This window comes from Durio zibethinus, chromosome 14 (genome assembly GCF_047325235.1).
Source record: "Durio zibethinus cultivar Kanyao isolate XHJ-2024 chromosome 14, ASM4732523v1, whole genome shotgun sequence".
Classification (NCBI taxonomy): domain Eukaryota; kingdom Viridiplantae; phylum Streptophyta; class Magnoliopsida; order Malvales; family Malvaceae; genus Durio; species Durio zibethinus.
In genome coordinates this window covers 21,575,326-21,595,013 of record NC_143175.1, presented here as the reverse complement: position 1 = coordinate 21,595,013, position 19,688 = coordinate 21,575,326, and the positions used below count along the sequence as shown (strand labels likewise).

General features: G+C 33.6%; 1 protein-coding gene across 5 annotated transcripts; it reads left to right on the top strand.

Annotated features, from left to right (window-relative positions):
• Positions 1-1,197: 1,197 nt before the first annotated feature.
• On the top strand, positions 1,198-19,482 carry LOC111294450 (insulin-degrading enzyme-like 1, peroxisomal). Of its 5 annotated transcripts, none has more exons than XR_016327701.1 (26): positions 1,198-1,499; positions 1,575-1,650; positions 2,057-2,124; positions 2,773-2,864; positions 2,963-3,036; positions 3,137-3,180; positions 4,211-4,262; positions 4,957-5,079; positions 5,199-5,311; positions 5,471-5,633; positions 7,020-7,112; positions 7,285-7,370; positions 8,685-8,771; positions 11,126-11,229; positions 11,724-11,826; positions 11,960-12,055; positions 12,143-12,332; positions 12,536-12,597; positions 13,529-13,633; positions 15,191-15,392; positions 15,487-15,695; positions 17,139-17,263; positions 17,344-17,395; positions 17,474-17,560; positions 18,632-18,813; positions 18,993-19,482. XR_016327701.1 is itself a non-coding variant. In XM_022887752.2 (26 exons), exons 1-26 carry the CDS (start codon positions 1,377-1,379, stop codon positions 19,242-19,244), a joined length of 2,904 nt encoding a protein of 967 aa, XP_022743487.2. In that variant the 5' UTR covers positions 1,198-1,376; the 3' UTR covers positions 19,245-19,482. The 5 variants fall into 5 exon arrangements, 4 of the variants coding, with proteins under 4 accessions (XP_022743487.2, XP_022743488.2, XP_022743489.2 ...); XM_022887752.2 differs by having other exon boundaries at positions 18,691-18,813; XM_022887753.2 differs by lacking the exon at positions 13,529-13,633 and having other exon boundaries at positions 18,691-18,813.
• Positions 19,483-19,688: the final 206 nt, after the last annotated feature.

Below are 19,688 nucleotides of genomic sequence, written 5' to 3'. Positions count from 1 at the left end.
AACTATAAAACAAAACTAATAAAAACAACAAAAACTCATTTTCATCCAAGATGACAACATGCAAAAACAAAATCTTGCAAAAAAACACATCCATAACAATATGCAAAACCCCTAACCATAAAATTTCAAAACTCATTCAATAATGAAACTCTATTAATAAAATTACAATGTATAAAATGAAAACAATAACAATAAAACCCAAAAGAAAATAGAAACCCACACTCAATGATAGAATAAAAGAGAAAAAAACCATACCTATAAACATCTCCAAAAAAAACCAAAAACCAAAAACAAAAAAAGCAAAAACTTACAGAACAAAGAAGGATACCTTACATGGCAAAAAAGGTCTATTACAAACACAAAGACACACAACCAAAAAAAGTTTAAAAAATAGACAACACAAACACCTGTCAAGAAGAGAAAACAAAAATTCATTTTTATCGAAAATAACATGAAAAGCAAAATCTTGCAAAAAAACACATTCACACCAACATGTAAAACTTCAAACCACAAAACTAAAAAAACCCATTGAACAATGAAACTCCATTAAAAAAAATTTACAATGTATAATACGAAAATAGTGACAATAAAACTAAAAAAAAAAAAAAACAAAAACCCACATTTAATGACAAAATAAGAGAGAAAAAAATCATACCTAAAAAGAATTAAAAAAAGAACCAAAACCAAAGAAAAAGGAAAGCAAAAACTCAGAAAAAAGAAGGTTATCTTACACGCCAAAAGAAGACTACTACAAACACAAAAGACACAATGAAATAAAAAGCTTCGAAAGTAAACAACACAAATACCTATTAGTAACAAAAATTAGAAAAACAACAACTATCTAAAAATTACTTTACCCTCCACCAAAGTTAACGATAGAACAACCAAAAAATGAATTATAAAAGAAAAAAACAAAGAATAGGTAGTATCTTCACAATCCCTCGAGGATTAATTTTATATAATGTTATATAGATATTCTAACATCAAATTATTGTTCCATATTGAAGAGTTCATCTTAAATTTTGGGCCAAACACTGGGGCCCAGTTCTCGGCTGTCAAACTTAAGGACCCAGGATAAAATAACTGAAGGAGGGAAAAAGAAATTGAGAATCCAAAAAAACAAAAAAAAAGGTAAAAGCCACGCTCCTTCGGCCCAAGAAAAAGAACAAGTAAAAGGTTTTATTTTCCTTATTCTCTGTAAAGAAATAGAAACAAATCAAGAATCGTTCTGTTTCTCTCTCTACAAGTCTGCCGGCCCGTAGAAACAAACAAAGTCAATTTCTCTTCCTCTGTCCATAACCAAAATCCAAAAGACCCAAAACCCAAACCTAAAAAGGCAGATCGGACTGCTGTTTTCTCTATCAGTGAACTGAGAAATGGCGGTCGGGAGAGAAGATGGTGAGATTATACAGCCCAGAACGGACAAAAGGCAGTATCGAAGGATCGTCCTTCGTAATTCCCTTCAAGTTCTCCTCATCAGCGATCCCGACACCGATAAGGCAAAATTAATCTCCCAATTCTTTCGTTCCAAAAAATTCTTAACCCTTTTTATTCTAATTTTTTTTATGTTACAGTGTGCTGCTTCTATGAATGTGGGTGTTGGTTCCTTTTGTGACCCCGTTGACCTCTTAGGGCTTGCTCATTTTCTTGGTATTTCTTCTTTCTATTTCATCCTTTTATTTTATCTTCGTAATGCATTTGTGAACTGCCTGGATTTTATTTTTTTTTGTTTTCTATTCGTTGAATTTTGACAATGTGTGACTTCAGTATAGTAATTCTATTGCTAATACTGTTATTAAATAAGCTTATTGATTTGCATCCTGCACTTATTAAAGGTAGGTACATGTATCCCTTGCTTGAAAAGCTTGGATCCCCAAATTATCAGAAATAAGCTTATTGATTTTGTGATTACTATTGGTATTGTTGTTGTTTACTGTGCATTGATTTTGTTGTCGAAATAACTTTGGTCTAGCAATTGGATAATAATTATATGCTCATGGGATAGTTTTGATTTTACGTAGTTTCTTTCTGTTTAACATTTTGTCCTTGCTTTCAGAGCACATGCTGTTTTATGCTAGTGAAAAGTATCCCTTGGAAGATAGTTACTCCAAGTACATAACAGAGGTACTGATCTTCTTAAATGCATTATGGTCATCTATCCATATTTGCATGTAGTTTTAATGGTTACTTTAAATAAGCATGTGGAAATGGTAAAGAAAAAAAACCATGCTTGAGAGGGATTGGGGCTCTTAGTATCTCTTGTCATGCTTACTAAATGCATAGTCACATTGCCACTACAACAACTGTGCCTTTTCTCACTACGTGAGTTCAGCTGTATGGATCAGTTATTCATGTATAATACCCAATATAAAACCATATCCTCAATATTCACATGAATAGTTGTTTTTTGATACAAACCTTTTAAACTATAAAATTTTCAATATAATGTTTAAAGCATAAATAAATGAGTGAGTATTAAATTCTTAATATCTTTTTGGCCAGACTAATTTAATAATATTTGAAGTAGAGAAATACACAGAATATATTAGCAGTCTTATAATCAATTGAAAGTAAAATTCGATAGGATTCATATAAGATGTATATCTAATTTAATAACTAATTAATTGTTAGCTAAGTTTGAATAATAATTTTAAAAGAGATATGCTCATAAAGCAAGAGGCTTATGGTGAAGAAAGTCATTTGCATTACTTGTTTTCAGTTAATATTCTTTTGATGTAAAATTTACATTCGGTTAATCTTCCTGATTTACAGCATGGAGGCAGCACAAACGCCTTCACAGGTTCTGAGCAGACAAACTATTATTTTGATGTTAACACTGATTGCTTTGAAGACGCTCTGGACCGGTGGGTGCTGTTTGTGCAATTTTTCTTTAGCTGTTATTTTCATCAATGTTCTTTTAATGTATGTGAGTTTGCATGTTCTTCTGTGACTTGCTCTTCAGTTTTGCACAATTCTTCATCAATCCATTGATGTCAGCTGATGCTACCATGAGAGAAATTAAAGCTGTTGATTCTGGTTAGCGCTTTGGTTCTTGCCTTCTTGGTTTACTTTAATACAGGGATTTCCTCTATTTTAAACCATAATTAATCAAGGTTCTCTCTCTCCCTCTCTTTAGAGAACCAGAAAAACTTACTATCTGATGCGTGGAGAATGATCCAGGTATTATTCACTTATTGTTGAATCACTTTTCTACTGAAAGATAGCAAAATCTCTGCTCTTACTAATTTGAAGTGCTAGTGTTTTTCCTTTTTTGTTATTACTTTTTTTCTGCAAGAAATGGATCCTGGAATCAGTCCCCCATCTCCTAATGCAACTTTATTATTTTGTGATTCCAATCTCAATGATGCTTGTCATGAGTGTTCATTCTTATCACTTTTGCTTTAGTGATTAAAACCAAAGCCCAAAAACTATCGTTTGTCATAGGAATATCTTGCAATGATTTCCGCAAACCACTGTTGAAAATTCAGTATTCCATGTGTGCTTGCCATGATTAGATTCTCATTTAGTACTAATTTGGTGGTTGGCTGGTCTTCACAGAGAAGCAAGTTGCTAACTATAGTTTGATTGGTTCCTCAAAGTGGTGAACTGATTTTATGAGGGCAAGTTTTCTTTCATCCTTTCACATTGATCATGAGGATCATTGAATGCATCTGGTATTAAGGACTGTTCATCAATTCATTGTTTCCTCAGGTCCTGTATGGTTTGCATGGTTGTCTTGGTTTCATTGCTAAAGGGTAGTTTAGAGATGTTTTCCTTAATAACTGAAAGATAGTTGTGATTGTTGATTACACTGGGTCACAATTTGTATTTGAGCGATTGTTTATCACTCTCAATAAAATCTAGTCATTTTTCAAGTGGTCGATTTATACCATTAAAACTGGTAAAGAATTGATAATTGTTGGAAAAAAAAAAGCACACTTTTAGAAACTTCCCCTTTTCTTGAAAATAAATGATAATTGTTGGTTTTCTTGCTTTTTTTAAGTAGTAGAATTCTTTGCTAGATTATGGGTATTTGATAGTGCTAACAATCTATTCAAAACTTTTATGTGGTATTAGTTTGCACTTATTCCTTTTTTTTTTTTTATTTCATTTGATTCATGTTACTTATCATGTATTAATATTCTTCAATGGTGAATTTTCTTGATGTATTCCTAACTGCTTTTTCGTTTTAACTTTTCCTCCTATGCAGCTTCAGAAACATCTAAGCTTGGAAAGTCATCCATATCATAAATTCAGCACTGGTTAAAACCTTTACATACTTGATCTTCACGTCTTCCTTCCCTGCATCCCCTTCTGTCTTCCCTCTTCTCTTTAGTTGAATTCTTTGCCCAAGCAGGCTATGAAGTATGCATTCTGCTTCATAGTTAGTCCATTAACCTAGTGATATTGGAGATTAATTATTGCAAAACTGAATGAGAAGGTCCACAATAAAAAAGCATATATTAACCTGATGATGAATAATTTAGCATTTCTGTAGTTTTGGTTATTTCCAATACTTTTGTCTGAATGTCTTTGCTTCTGAGATACTTGTTATCCTTCTAGACAGATGCTAAGATTTTATTACTCTTTTCTGGATTTCTTGGATGATGGATGGATTAGATTTCGGTGCTTAATTACTCTACTTCCTTTTTTGACTACTCTTTTATTTTTTTATATTCCTTCAATATGCAAGGATGGGACACTGAAATGGATTTTAATTTTGAGATACTGATGAATGTCTCTCTTTCTCTCTGATAATTTCTTTGGTTTTCTTATTTTTTGTCCTTCTGTTGGATGTGTCAGATTTTTTTTTTATCTCTATCGTAGTTTGCCATTCTTCCTTTTCGGCATCTTCTTTTGTGTGTTTTGACTTATAAAAAAGGGGATGGCACTAGTAACTATCAGTATTCTGAGTATCTATATTCTTATTCTTATCATTAACTTGTTCATGTACAGGGAACTTGGATACTTTGGATGTCAGACCAAAAGCAAAAGGATTAGATACAAGGCAAGAACTCCTTAAGTTCTATGAAGACAAATATTCAGCCAACCTCATGCATCTGGTTGTTTATTCAAAAGGTTAGCAACTAAATTTTCTAGTAACTTAATGGCTATGGCTTTGGTAAGAAGAAAGGGAGTTGTTCTTATGATTGCCTTGAATCATCAGGAGTTACAATTTCTTTGTTTCGTAATTTCAGGGAGCCTTGATAAAATTCAGAGTATGGTGGAGGACAAGTTCCAGGAAATTCGAAACTCTGATAGAAGCTGTTTCCAGTTTCCTGGTCAGCCTTGCACATCAGAACATCTTCAGGTATATAGTGCTATTACGGTGCCTTTGCATAGTCAATGAGTTATCTTTGTCGCAAGTTTGAGCAAAGCAAGCATGATTCATTCCGCAATCAAAGAGACATTTTTTTTGTTTCTTTCTTTTCTTTTCTTTTTGTTTTGTTTTTTTTTTTTCAATTCTCAGATTCTTGTCAAAGCTGTTCCAATAAAACAAGGCCACAAATTAAGGATTGTATGGCCAATAACTCCAAGCATTCTTCATTACAAAGAAGGGCCATGCAGGTATCTTGGTCATCTCATTGGTCATGAAGGAGAAGGATCTTTATTTTACGTCTTGAAAACATTAGGTAGGTTGTGCATGTTGTTTATATGCTTTAGATAATCAAAAATTGAAATGTCTCAAAACTTAGGACGAGTCCTCTTAAAATCCTAGTTAAATGTAGACATATTTGGCTTTTTGCATACCAAATACAAAAGATACCGGTCCTATGCATGTCCACTATGTGGGTGAAATAGATAAATATTAAAAAATATAAAATATAAATGAAATTGTAGTTATCTTAATGTGTGAAAGAGAGAAGTTGGAATAAATGCATGTAAAAAAACTAATAGAGAAAAAAGTAGGGATGGAAATGGGTTTAAGTTATGGACTCTGACCTTACTTTCTAGGTGAAGTAAATAACTAATATGGTCTTATTACTACATGTTCATTTTATGATTTGGCTTTTTTTTGTCAATTCACCGAGTTAGTGTCGCTGGACTCATTACACCAAACTCAATCATGGGCTTTGTTATTAGTATAGATTGGCTTTTGATCTTACATCATTAAGACAAATTTTTTCATATTTTGTTTATCTTTTATTTTATCCTAAAAAAAGTGTTTCTTCACTTGAAGTTATTCGCTTTATTCCATATCCTACACTTCTCTTTTATGGTTCCTTTAATCTTTATATTTTTAGAGGTGTTTCTCTTCTTTCATTGCATTTATTGCACTAGTATTCACAGTACTTTTAACTTTTCATGGTAAATGGAAATATCAGTAGAAGTTTGCAGAATAAATTGGTGCATTTTGAATCCTGTCATGAATTCATACTGCATGTATCTTTTCAAAATCTTGTCAAATGATAGTTTTGGTATATTCTGATTTGGTAAGTGATCTCGCTGCCCTGAATTGTGTCAAATTAGGATCATGGTATTTGACTTGAATTCTCCAATAATTTGCTTAAAATTTAAGTAGCCTTTAGGTATGTTGGTTATTGTGTGAAGACCATTAGATATTTATATTGCACTTGGATTTTTTATTGTTTGTCATTGCTTGGTATTTGGTTTTTGCAGCTCAGAAGAGTAAAAAAGTTAAGTAAAAAGGTAAAATGGTGCAAAGAAACTAATAAAAGTGGACAAGGAAGGACATGGGTGGTAGTTTAGAATAAACTCAAAATTTTAAAAATTGAGTAGGAAGGAGACAGGAAGGAAACCAATGACACAGTTACATGAAAATGTATGATGCCAGCATAGAACCATTAGCTCAAGATTGCATGTGCACACATGGACAATAGGCATCTCGCTCCCCCCCTCTTTTTTTCCTCTCTTTTCTCCATTTATGAGGAAGGCATACATAAAGTTTGTATGTATGCCTATTCATATTTTTTTATATATGTGCAAGGACATTGTATATGTTTATTGTGTATGTATATTTATGAATTGTGTGCATGTATATATTTGGAACTTTGCAGGATGGGCTACTGGATTGTCTGCTGGTGAAGGTGAATGGTCTTTGGAGTTTTCTTTCTTCAATGTTGTAATTGATCTCACTGATGCTGGCCATGGTTAGTTTTTATTTTCCTTCACTTCCTCCCCCTCATCATAGGGTGTCTGATATGTTTTTAATCATTGAGTTATTATATTTAGGTTAAGGTTACTAAGGGTTGTAAACTTTGCCTGGAAAACAATGATGTCTTTAAACTTGACTGATATTGTTTTCTGTTGATTAAATTTCAGATCACATGCAAGATATTGTTGGGTTGCTATTTAAATACATTCAGCTGTTGCAGCAGTCTGGCATTTGCAAATGGATATTTGATGAGGTAAGCATATATGATACTTGAATAAGTTATGGTTCTTTTAGGATTTATTGACCATTCGTTGTGACTGTTTATCATCATTTGAATGTTTCTTTCTTGTTGCTTGCATATGTGATAATATATCTATTTTAGCTTACCCACAAAGAGTGCTAGTTGGTTGATAACATACTGCAGTTCATTAGATCCCGTGAAAGTAAACGTTTGGACTTGTGAATTTTGACTTGTATGTAACCTCCGTAGGGAGAATGTTTGCTCTCTTAGATTCATAGTTGTTTGGCAGCAAAAAGGTTAGGATTTATTTTACAGTTGAGGTTTTGGCTTATGGGAATTATTTTAAAGTATGGGGTAAGAAAAAGGGTTGATGCATACGAGCAAGGAATGTGATTAAGGCTACAAAGAAGAAAGGAAATTATAGTTTAGAGGCAGAGGTTTTATGCTATGAACGGTATCCTAAGAAGTTTGTAGTGAGAGAGAGTGGGTTTTGGCTGATGGGAATTGATTTAAAAATATGGTTAAGCAAGAAAGGGAGAGAGGGGGTGAGAGTGAGAGGGATGTTAGGGAGAGGGGGAGAGGGGGAGAGGGGGAGAGGGAGGGAGGGAAGTGATATGAAAATATTGGAGAAATGTGATTTAGACCATGAATAAGAGTGGAGAGAGAGAGAGAGAGGATTTATGCATTTAGCAGGAACCACTATTTCATCAATCAAAAGCATAGTGAAATCTCAATAATTGGTGTTTCTAATGGTTTCTAGACTACCTAAACTAGCTTAACTACTTCTGATAAAAAAAAAAACTACTAGTAAGGTAGTAATAACCAACTTGTTCTCCAGGTAAATAAGCCTAACTTGAATAATCTTAACTCCACAGAACTTAATCCTAGAGCATTGAAATTAAGATACTACTATTTTGCCCTTATTCATGAAAATAACCAAAATTTATAAAATAACAAATGCAGGATCAGATTGTTGCTTTTTTTGAGAAGTTTACTGTATTGCAGATTCTTTAGCAGCCTAAAGTTAGTTGATTACCTGATGATTAATGTGGCTATGTTTTGGGTAATAGAAGTTAAGTTCACTGCACTGTTTTCCTGTTTATCATTTTTTAATCTCTTTTTGTGGAGAGTTTTTTGCTTTATTTAAAGCATACAAACAAGAGTAAAACAACTTGATCAGCTCTCATAGCTATAGGCACATTGGTCAAGGTGATTTCACAATTCATGTTGAGATTTTGCTCAATTTGTCATTATATTTTGTGTATCAATGTTAGTATGTTCTTGTTTACGTAACTGATTCTAAGACATTTTAATTTGTGAATGAAGATCTCAGCTGTTTGCGAGACAGGATTTCACTATCAAGACAAAATCCCTCCTATTGACTATGTTGTAAATATTGCATTAAACATGCAGGTAATTTAATTACATCCCTTCTCTTTTTCTCCCCTATTTTATTGCTTGAACTTTTTGTTAAAGTTTTTTACTGGTAGTGTTTTGATGTTTTCATTTTTATTTCAGTCTACATTTGTATTACCATAGATTTATGAAAAAAACCTTTTTAAATTAGAACTTTGCCACAAGAGATACAACTAGCTGACTGCTACTAGTGATTTTGCTGTTTTAATTAAAATACATGGAAAGAAAGGATTATTTTGTATGCTTGATGACCTGAAATGAAACTTACATGTTTCGTGTATATTTGATGTGTAAAAGAGGTAACAAAGGCAATTGGCTGTGACTAATGCTTCTCAGTTACTTTAAATTCTTTGAATGGCTTTATCATTTGATGGTAAAGAAATTGGGAATACCCATCATCAAATAACGTCACAGCTTTCTATTTTGTGCCATTTGAAAATGGAATTGAAGAGTCTATTGTGGCAATATTGGAAACTTCAGGTAGTCACCTACTAAATCCCAAACCTATTCACAAGGATGGTATCTAACCCACAATATACACATTAAATATCAAATTCCCCAAGGTCTTGCTTCTATCGGATGTGTATCAAATCCATAGTTGAGATATATGCGAGAATAGGTGTTAAGTGTGGAACGTAGAGGAAGTACGAGGAACACAAAGGAAATGAACACTACAAAATACTGAAATTTTGTTAAAATTTCATAGAAGTGAACACATTGCACTCCCTGATTGGATGTATTGATGAATTAAAACCATTATTATCCTTCAAAAGCAGAATATGGATTTGGGAAAGAAAGGGAAAATGCAAATACAAGATAGATAGGCTGATGAAAATGTAGCCCACAAAATTTGGGCAATTCAGCTTAGAAAAATTCAAAATGGCGTGTAGCCATCATTTTCAGGTGAATGAAAGATTTAATAAATTGGCAGAAAAATTTGCCCTTTGGTTTTACCATTCAACACTATTTGGAGCTTTTTAGAACTAAAAAGGTACTATTTGCTATCATTTGTGTTTTGAAAGTTCTATTTGTTTGTGCAAATTTTGCATGGCCTATTTAATTGCCTTCAATTCACCAAAACATGATGGCCATATGCCGTTTTAGTTTTTTCTCACCTGGATTCTTTGGATTTTGGATTGCATTTTTGCAATTTCTATCATATAGTCTCCGCACTTTTTTGTTCTTCTCCAAATGCATATTTCTTCTTTTGAAGGATAACAATGGTAATGAAACCACAGCTGGTGGCATAAATACTTGGCATAGAGACAAGGATGCTGGATTCGACTTAGTCTAGCTCTTCTGTCTAAATAGAAAAACCTTGGATGAAGCAGAGTTGTTTAGATGTTTCTTGGGTCATGGCAATTAACTGGACATATTCCTTTCAGGCTTTGCTTGGTGGGGAGATGGAATGAAAATGTTTTTAGTCCAATGTATGCTGTAAAATTCCAAGCTAGTTATGGGATTTAACTGTTAGATTTAAAATTTTTTAATCCAATGAAAAATTTTAATCCATCTTTCCTTCTTCACATCATTCCTACCTAGCAAAACTAAACAACTGTTCATGAATGCCCCAATTTTTATGGACTTTTGAGAGGGTTTTCTATGAAAAAGAGCCGTCTGACTACTGAGAGATTTCTTAGACTTGGGTTTCACCATGGTGGCCATCTCTCTGATCCTGAAGGTGCATAATATTTATAGGAAGGTTTTGCCATGCTCTAGGAGGTCTTATATGCTTTGCTCTTCTGGCTAAAAGGAGTTGGCTATTTTTTGAATAAGTAGAGTGTTTTTATTGTTGTGTCAATTTGCAAAATATTCTGGGTGTCCAAGGTTAGTATATGTATATGCTGATTTGGCACAGCTTTGCCATATGCTAGAGGAGATTGGTCTTCCCTTAGAAGGTGTAATGTGATTTGTGATTGATCTAGAAGCAATTAAGGACCAAATGGAAAGGTTGCTGATTCAAAATATTCTATGGGTGCTCCTTAGATTCCTTATCTGTGGATACTATGTGTTTCATTTGGTGCATCTGTGAAACCTGATGCTGAAGGATTGTTTCAGAAGCATCTTCTTCCATCTCATTTGGTAGCTTCCTTACGAGCTTGTTTAGTTCCTTATCAAGTTCCTTAAGTTCCTTTTAGACTTTATAGCTTTCTTAAGGAGAATTGCTGATCATTTAACCAGCTAGTATTTATGCTTGGACTTTTTGGACTTGCTTTAGATTGTCATTTTATATCCAATCACCCTCATCTATAAATTGTTTATTCACTTAGTTCAATATATCATTTAATATTGATGATCTTATGTTGGAGCTTTGCTAGTTTAATTCTGATTCTTTGGAAAGTGATTTTTAGATATATCCTCCCAAAGATTGGCTAGTGGGGTCATCATTGCCTTCGAATTTCAATCCAGACACCATAAAAATGATACTAAATGGTCTTTCTCCTGAGACTGTCAGGTATGTATTTGAATTTAAACTGGAAGACATGAAGCCTTCACTTGTCTCATTAGAGACATTTCAGCTCTTTTTACCTTCATATTGATGCAAATATGCGTCTATTGGCTTGTTTGGCCCTCCTTTTATAATTGCTTATAAATTTTCACAAATATTTATACTCTATAGTTTGAGGCTTTTGCTCAAATATTGGCATTCAAAATTCCTTTTCTGTGTTTGAGGGAATTATATTGTACATGTTACTAAAAAACAAACAGGCTGCCAAGTTATCAAATGCAATTGCCTTCAGTCATTGGAGCTCCCCAAAACAAAGTTGCTTTTAACCTTATTATCTCATTAAAAACAGTTTCTGGAAGCTATTCAAAAACTTCTTAGTAGTGTGTGAAACTTTTTTTTTTTTTTTAATTATAGAAATGGTTTTACATCTTATTAGTTTAAGAGATGGTTGTAGTTGTGCCATTACATAATTTATTTCTGATAAGCCCTCTTTTTAACAGAATCTTCTGGGATTCAAAGAAATTTGAGGGACTGACTGACAAGGTTGAGCCATGGTATGGTACTGCATATTCTGTTGAGAAAGTTAGCCCCTCAATGATTCAGGTCTGTAGTCAGATCTTGCTGATGATATGTTTATTAGATCTATATCTGTATAATAATTTCATTTTTCTATTGGTGAACTAGTCATTTGATTCTACTTAAAAAAGGTGCTTGATGGGTCCTTCTTTGACTGCAGGGATGGATGTCGTCAGCTCCTAATGAAAAGCTGCATCTACCTGCACCTAATGTCTTTATACCAACAGACTTGTGTATTAAGAATGCACAAGAGAAGGTTTGATGAGTCTTTCGATTTGATTTTTTATGACTGCTTTCTTTTTAAAGTTATTCTGACTTCTCATATGATTAAACTTTGGAGCAGGTCAAATTTCCAGTTTTATTGAGAAAGTCATCCTATTCAAAATTATGGTTCAAGCCTGATACAATGTTCTCTACTCCTAAGGCATATGTTAAGCTAGACTTCAATTGTCCCCATGCTATCAACTCTCCTGAAGCTGAGATTCTTGCAGATCTTTTTGCACGGTTATTGATGGATTACTTAAATGAATATGGTATGATAAATGTCACTGCTTTTGTCTTGATGGTTTAATGTGACTATGCCTGTACAATTCTACACTCCCCTCCCTCCTCATCTCTTTTTCTATTTGTTGAGTTTTCTATATGCAAAGTCTTCTGTAGTGACAGTAGATTGTTCTTATCATTTGAGTAGGATTGTCTTCTTTACTAATGCCTTATTTTATCTTGCATGCTTCAGCTTACTATGCTCAGGTTGCTGGTCTTCATTATGGCATAAGCCTTACAGATTGTGGTTTTCAGGTACTTTTTCCTTTTTTTCTTGTGGCATTAATATGATTACACTTGATAATGTTTTTTCTTTGACCTAAGGTAATGAATTTTTATGAAACATATACATGTTGTCTTAAAAATAGTACTTGTTGAAAAACATTATCTTCGTTATGGAAAAGATAAACTGAGATGGAATTTATATTTGTATAACAAGAATTTGGAGGTGGCGTTGCGTGTTTCATGGTTAAAGCTTCATGTCACCTGAGTCTGGCCAATTTTCTGTCCTAAGAGGGTTGCAGGGGTCATTTTGACCAGTGCCTGGCCTGCTTCCTGACTTATCCACATTGAATTGGTTGGGTGGGTCTGTTTATAATAATATTGGTTGTAAATTAGAGGATCATGTTGATGCTCATGAAGCTTCCAATTTTTGTCTTGAACAAAATGATCCCAGTTACCTTCTAGGATTCAAACAATTTTAATTTTTCTTATTTTGGCAAAAAAACAAAAGATTTTCTGAATGCTAGAAGGTAACCAGGATCATTGGATTACCTATTCAAGAAGAACCCCCAATGCTGCTGTACTCTATTATCTATTTGTTTGGTGAGACACTTACATACTATGGCTCTTGGGAAGTTAACTGAAATGTGTGACATGTATAATTATTTGAGAATGGTAAACAGTTAACTTACATTGCTACACCCTAAATTCTGCCTTACTCTTATACCAATATGTAGTTTGCCATCTGTTCAAGTTAGATTGAAGTTGGAATTGGCATGATATGGATGCTTTAATTACTTACCTTATTTGAAAAGAACCTAGAAAATTTTTCTTATGTGGTTATCACTTTCTTTTTCTTTCTCTCTTTATGTATGTGTGCACACATTTCCAGTGGTTGTATGGCATTCATCATTTCTTTTATTTCTCAATGAAATGGTATCTTTTAATTTGATTTCACTTTTAGGTGACATTGCTTGGTTATAATCACAAATTGAGGATCTTGCTGGAAACTGTAGTCAATAAAATTGCAAATTTTGAAGTGAAACCTGACAGATTTTTGGTAATCAAGGTAATGACTAAGGGACCATATAAATTGCTATTTATGCTTCAGAAATAAGAACTGCCATTTACTGTCAGTATGCCTTTGTCTTTTTCGTTCTTTTCTGCTTCCTGTGTATCTTAATCATGTGTTTTTAATTTAAATAAGAATAAAAAGGTAATGATTAAGGTTTGTTATGCCTGAAGGTTTAACTACATGTTGTATTTGAGATATTGCTACCTATTATTTCTCCTACTTAAAATTGTCACTAACATCAAATTTAATCTCAGTCGAAGGGAATGCATTTGTTGTTCCTAGCTTGTGGAATTAGTTAAGCATTTGTTGGGTTGGTTTTTGAGACTTCATAATGTTGGGCCTTTATAACGTTGAGCTCACAATTTTCCTGATGTTTAGATCCAGTGTAGAGGTCCTGTGACCATTTTGCAATCTTTTCATACATTGTTCCATCTATCACAGTGTCATCTCTAAATTTGATAATCTTAAGAAAAATGTTTCTTCACAGTTTGGCTATGTGTACCACAAAGATAGTCATGTTCAAAGATAATTAAAAGTTAAAGGCATCATTGATACTCCTAGATCTAGAACACCTTTAGAGTTTCAAAGTACATTTCTGTTTATTGCAGTAGACTTATATCGTGCAATAATTTCAAACAAAAGACAATAGTGCTTAAATGATGCCTAATTTTTGTAACATTGGACATTGGTTCCATCTTGAAAGCAATAGCTAACAGGAAAAGTCTCCACTTAGCTCCTTCTACCACTTAGGCTTGATATATTCATGAGATGTGGGATTCTTATGCCATCACTGAAAATGCAATAAAGAAGGTTGTGTGAGTAGCACGGCAAGGGGCTTTCTAATCTTCTCCAGCCACTATCAATAAATTTTATTTGTGTTAGGAGGGCAGAAGATCTTTGATCCATGGTAAATATATAAGGGCCGTTTAATTATGGTTATTTATGTAAATTTCACAGTTACTAGTTACATAAAGCTAGCCTCAAATGAGGCACCTGCCTATGCGCCAAATGCAGTGCTTTTATAAACTTGCCTTTGAAGGGAAGGTGGGGGTGCCCTGAGGTTGTTTTGTACCTTTCACCTTGCTTTAGCACCTATGACCTGTGCTGTAAAATAGATCATATTTTAACTATTAGTTTATCTCACATTCCAAAATCAAGAGCAGCTGAAGATATGATCCATGGCATGACACGTGTTGAGAAGTGGTCATCCATATTTAATCAATTTCCTTCAGTTTTGGAAAAAATGACAAAAAAAACCTTATGGATTTTGTGTAATCTGTGATAAAATGTTGGTTTGGCAGGCTGTCTTCTCTCTGTCAAAGTAAAAATGTGTAAAAATAGGCTCCAGACATGTACTTTATGGTCAACTTGCTAATGCATGCTGTTGGATAAGGCTGCTAAATATTTTTAGTTAAACCTTTTTATTTGGGTTGAATTTATTGGTTCATCAATGGAGCATGTGTTTTAGATATGCTTTTTTTTTTCTCTGTTAATTGATACATTTGTTAATAACCTTCTGTTCTGCCTTTGCATTCTCTTTGTTTTTATCAGGAAATGGTAATGAAGGAATATGAAAATTTCAAGTTTCAGCAACCCTATCAACAGGCTATGTACTATAGCTCATTAATACTAGAGGACCATACATGGCCTTGGATGGAACAACTTGAAGTTTTGCCTCATCTTAACTTGGAAGACCTTGCAAAATTTGCTCCCATGATGCTCTCGCGGGCCTTCCTAGAGTGTTACATTGCAGGTTTGTCATATCTTCTCTTTCCATCTCAATTACATGCTTGCTTGGTTCTAAATATTGCTATTCTTTTGTTTTATTTTATTTGTTTCTCCCATAGGAAACATTGAACGTGACGAAGCAGAATCAATGACTCAGCATGTTGAAGATGTTTTCTTTAAGGGTCCAAATCCTATATGCCAACCACTGTTTCCATCCCAGCATCTAACAAATAGAGTGGTCAAACTTGAAAGAGGCATGAACTACTTCTACTCTAAGGAGGGCCTTAATCCCAGTGATGAGAATTGTGCCTTAGTCCACTATATTCAGGTAATCGTGTTTGTCTGGAGAACATAAAATTTTTGGTGACCCTATCTGGAACGCATTTTCTTTCAGGAATCATTTTATCATCCATGATGACAATGATGTTAAGTTTTTAATGGATGCCACATACCCAAAAGGAACTTATGGATACCATTTTCATTTAAGAAAATATTTGCTTTGAAATAATTAGAGATTTTTTTTTTTTTGCCACAAATAATTTGAGCTTTAGTTTGGACAGTATTACCTTGTCCTGAAATAACATGTCATCGATGTTTAGGTTTTTCATGTTTATGAAGGTGTTTTTTTCTTGACCAATAGTTAAAATGTTATATCACTTGTTTATTCAACTCAACCTGTTATGTCTTCAAATTTTTCCAGAGACAAATGCTGGATATGAAAATCGAAAATCTTGTATGTTTCTCTGTTGGCTCCTATGATGGTGCCGAACTTCATGAACAATTGTTTTTTATGCATGCCAATACTGCCTTAGGCTCTGAAAATAATTTATTTGTGTTTAATAAACAAATATTAGTTCATATTTTATGGAAATAACATTGATATTCCTCCAAGCATTGCATGATTGTGTGGAGGATAATATGCTTTTAAGGCTATTATCGTGGGAAAGACTTTTGGCCTCTACTGCTGATTCTGGGATACAGTGGCTGAAGAAACATATGTTGGGGACAATAGCTTGGTCTTTACATTCATTAGACACTATGGCGTAATTATTTTGGGCAGTGCACATTAAATCAAACTACCACTGTCTGTCTGGCCCAATATTGGAAATGTTCAGAAGAAAATCTGGAACTTGTATGTTTTACTCTCTCCTTAGAGGTTATATTTCATTTTCTGAACTCTTTCCCAAAGGCGGGTGAACTTAAAGTAAAGCATGTTACTGAATGTATCGATTTAAATTTGACTCACAAAGAAAATTTTGCAATTGATTTGATTCTTTGAAAGCTTAGAAAAACATACATGATTATGAAGGTGATTCTAGTTTCACTTCCAGAAAAACTGGCTGTCTTGTTTATTTGCTTCTTTTTTTTTTTAATTTTAAAACTTTCTAGAACCTGAAAGGTTCTGGTTACCTAAATATCTGTGGAATGTTCTGGTTACATGTATGGATCTCTGAAAAAATGAATTGGTTGTGTGTATGTGTGTGGGTGTATAAATGAAAGGATGTCTACAGCTTAAAGTGGTTGCTGCACTTGAAAGGTGGAAGGTTAACATTTATTACTATATGTAGTTATTACCTCTCACTTCTTGTGACATGATTGGATTGTACACATCACCTTCCTTCTCTGCCCCTGTAAAAAAGGGACAACCTTTTTCTTTTGTTTCTGTTTTAGTGTGTGTTTGTCTTTCTTGCTTGTCATGGATGAGATTGTGCTACAATTTGATTATCTAGGCTTTATTTACTTCTGATGTGAATCATGTTTGAATGGTTAGGTTCATCGGGATGATTTTATACTGAATGTGAAACTTCAGCTTTTCGCTCTTATTGCAAAGCAACCTGCCTTCCATCAGCTTAGATCTGTTGAGCAACTGGGATACATTACTGCCCTCATGCATAGGTATTAAAGACAATTTTTGTCCCTTAATTTTATTCTGGATCGTCTGCCCAATTTTAAGGTTTTTAATTATCTCTCATTAGGAATGATTGCGGAATCCGTGGGGTGCAGTTCATTATCCAGTCTACAGTAAAGGTGAATATCATGGTTCCTTCTTTAGTGCATACTTGTTTTATTGTTGCTTCAACTTAAGAACATGGTCTCTCTTAACAGGGTCCTGGACATATTGATTTGAGAGTTGAGGCATTCCTCAAAATGTTTGAGAGTAAACTGTATGAGATGACAAATGATGAATTTAAGGTATGATGGAGAGTTCCTCTGCTGGAAGTAATTCTTCCTTTTTTTCTTTTTGGTTGGTCTTATTTTTGGGTTTAGTTGAGATATTAGGGTTTTAAAGTAGTGTTTAGTAGTAACTATTAATTGAGTCTTATCGTAATTCTAATTAGTTTAATATCCTAGTCTCAGTAAGATAGTAATAATTTTCCTAGTTATAATTTTTTTATTGCTAATCAAATATAATTAATATTTGAGTAATCAGTAATCTCCTTTATTCTTTCTTCTTTCTTTGTCTTTACTGCATGGTGCTTAAGTTTACTCTTCCTAACACAAGAACATTACCTGTAAACTTATTTTCTTCTAATTCCACTGCGGTCAGAAAATTCCTGCTATCATTCACCAAACATGCTTCAGCCCTCTTTGGAGATCCAATCTCATTGATTTATTCACTGATTGAATGTCAAATTGTAATTCAAATTATAGCCCACCATGAACCTAAGTAGGAAACTCCCCAAATATGCCCTATGCCATTGTTTATCTAATAATTAGGCAAGAGCAAGTCTTCATGTTTTCTGCTGTGTCATAGCCTTTATAGAATGCCAATATAGTTGATTGCCTAAATATGTTGATGTGAAACAATTCGTCAGAAGGTATGTATGATTTAAGTGTAATATTTATAGTCATACATTTTCAAATCGAAAAAGAGAATTTACTGCCAGAGGACAAATGGACATGTCTTGTGCCAAGATATTTTTGGTTAATCCATGTGTTGATTATCTGTTCATATTATGCATCTTATTTTCCTTTCTTTGTTTTATCTACAACTCTGATAACAAACCCCTGCTATTTTGTGTATAAAGTAGTGTTCATGGTGGTAGATCATCTATTATGGCAAATTTTTTTTTAAAAGCTTGTTGACAATTCAGCTGCATAACATTTGGGAAATATTTTGCCTAATGATATCTTGGTTGAATTTTTTTATGCATTTAATAGATGAAGGACTTCAAACTAATCAATGCAAACTTGCATGACTTTTGAGTTTTTTTTTTTTTTTTTTCTTTTCAAGATTTGATTATATAACTGTAAGGTTTGCAGGAATGTCTACATCTGTTGATAGTTTGTCCGCTAATACTAATTGCCAACCTGTTACACAGAGCAATGTAAATGCATTGATTGATATGAAGCTTGAGAAGCACAAGAATTTAAGTGAAGAATCTAGATTCTACTGGCGAGAGATTATTGATGGGACACTCAAGTTTGATAGGAGAGAAGCTGAGGTATGTAGATCAATCTGATATTTCTAATGAGGAAAAGGAAATTCTACTACATTTTACTCTGTGAAATGAAACTCATCTACATTTTAGTGTAATTATTCATCTATGATGAACATTTTAATATGATCTAAATAGTTTATTTCACTTAATAGTGTTCATCTTTATTATCTGTATTCTAACAGGTTGCAGCATTAAGGCAGCTTACGCAACAAGAATTGATAGAATTTTTCAATGAAAATATTAAAGTTGGTGCAACTCGAAAGAAAACACTTAGTGTGCGAGTGTATGGGAAACAACATTTGGCTGAATACAACTCGGAGAAAAGTGAACCAGTTGAGCCAAAGACCATCCAAATTGATGATATCTTCAGTTTTAGAAGATCACAACCTCTTTATGGTTCATTCAAAGGAGGCTTTGGTCATATGAAGCTGTAGGTTGTAAGAGGAGAGATGAGGAAATGGACTAGTGTTACTGGCAAAAGCGTCCTTCTTCCTGTTAGTTTTCCTAGAATGGAGAAAAACAGAAAATCCCTCCCATTTATATTTGATCATTTGTTGTATCTTCCCAGTGTGTGAAGAATAATTCTCTAGGTACAGAAACAGAGTTTGCAGTCATTTGTATATTAAACAACTAAACCTCTGGATTCCAATGCATTGAATTAGGTTTGCTTAAGTGACTTAATTTCTCTTTGTTACATTTGCATTTTGTCATGATTTTAGTCTAAAAATTGGAATTTGCTACCAAACCCATGCATAAGCGGGTGGTTTACTCCTTTTACCTGAAAGTTGACCTTTCCCTCAAACGATAGTCAAAAGTCCATGAAACTCTCATCCACTAAGCTCCAAGGTACAAGACCACTATTTGTCTTGGCAGTGAAA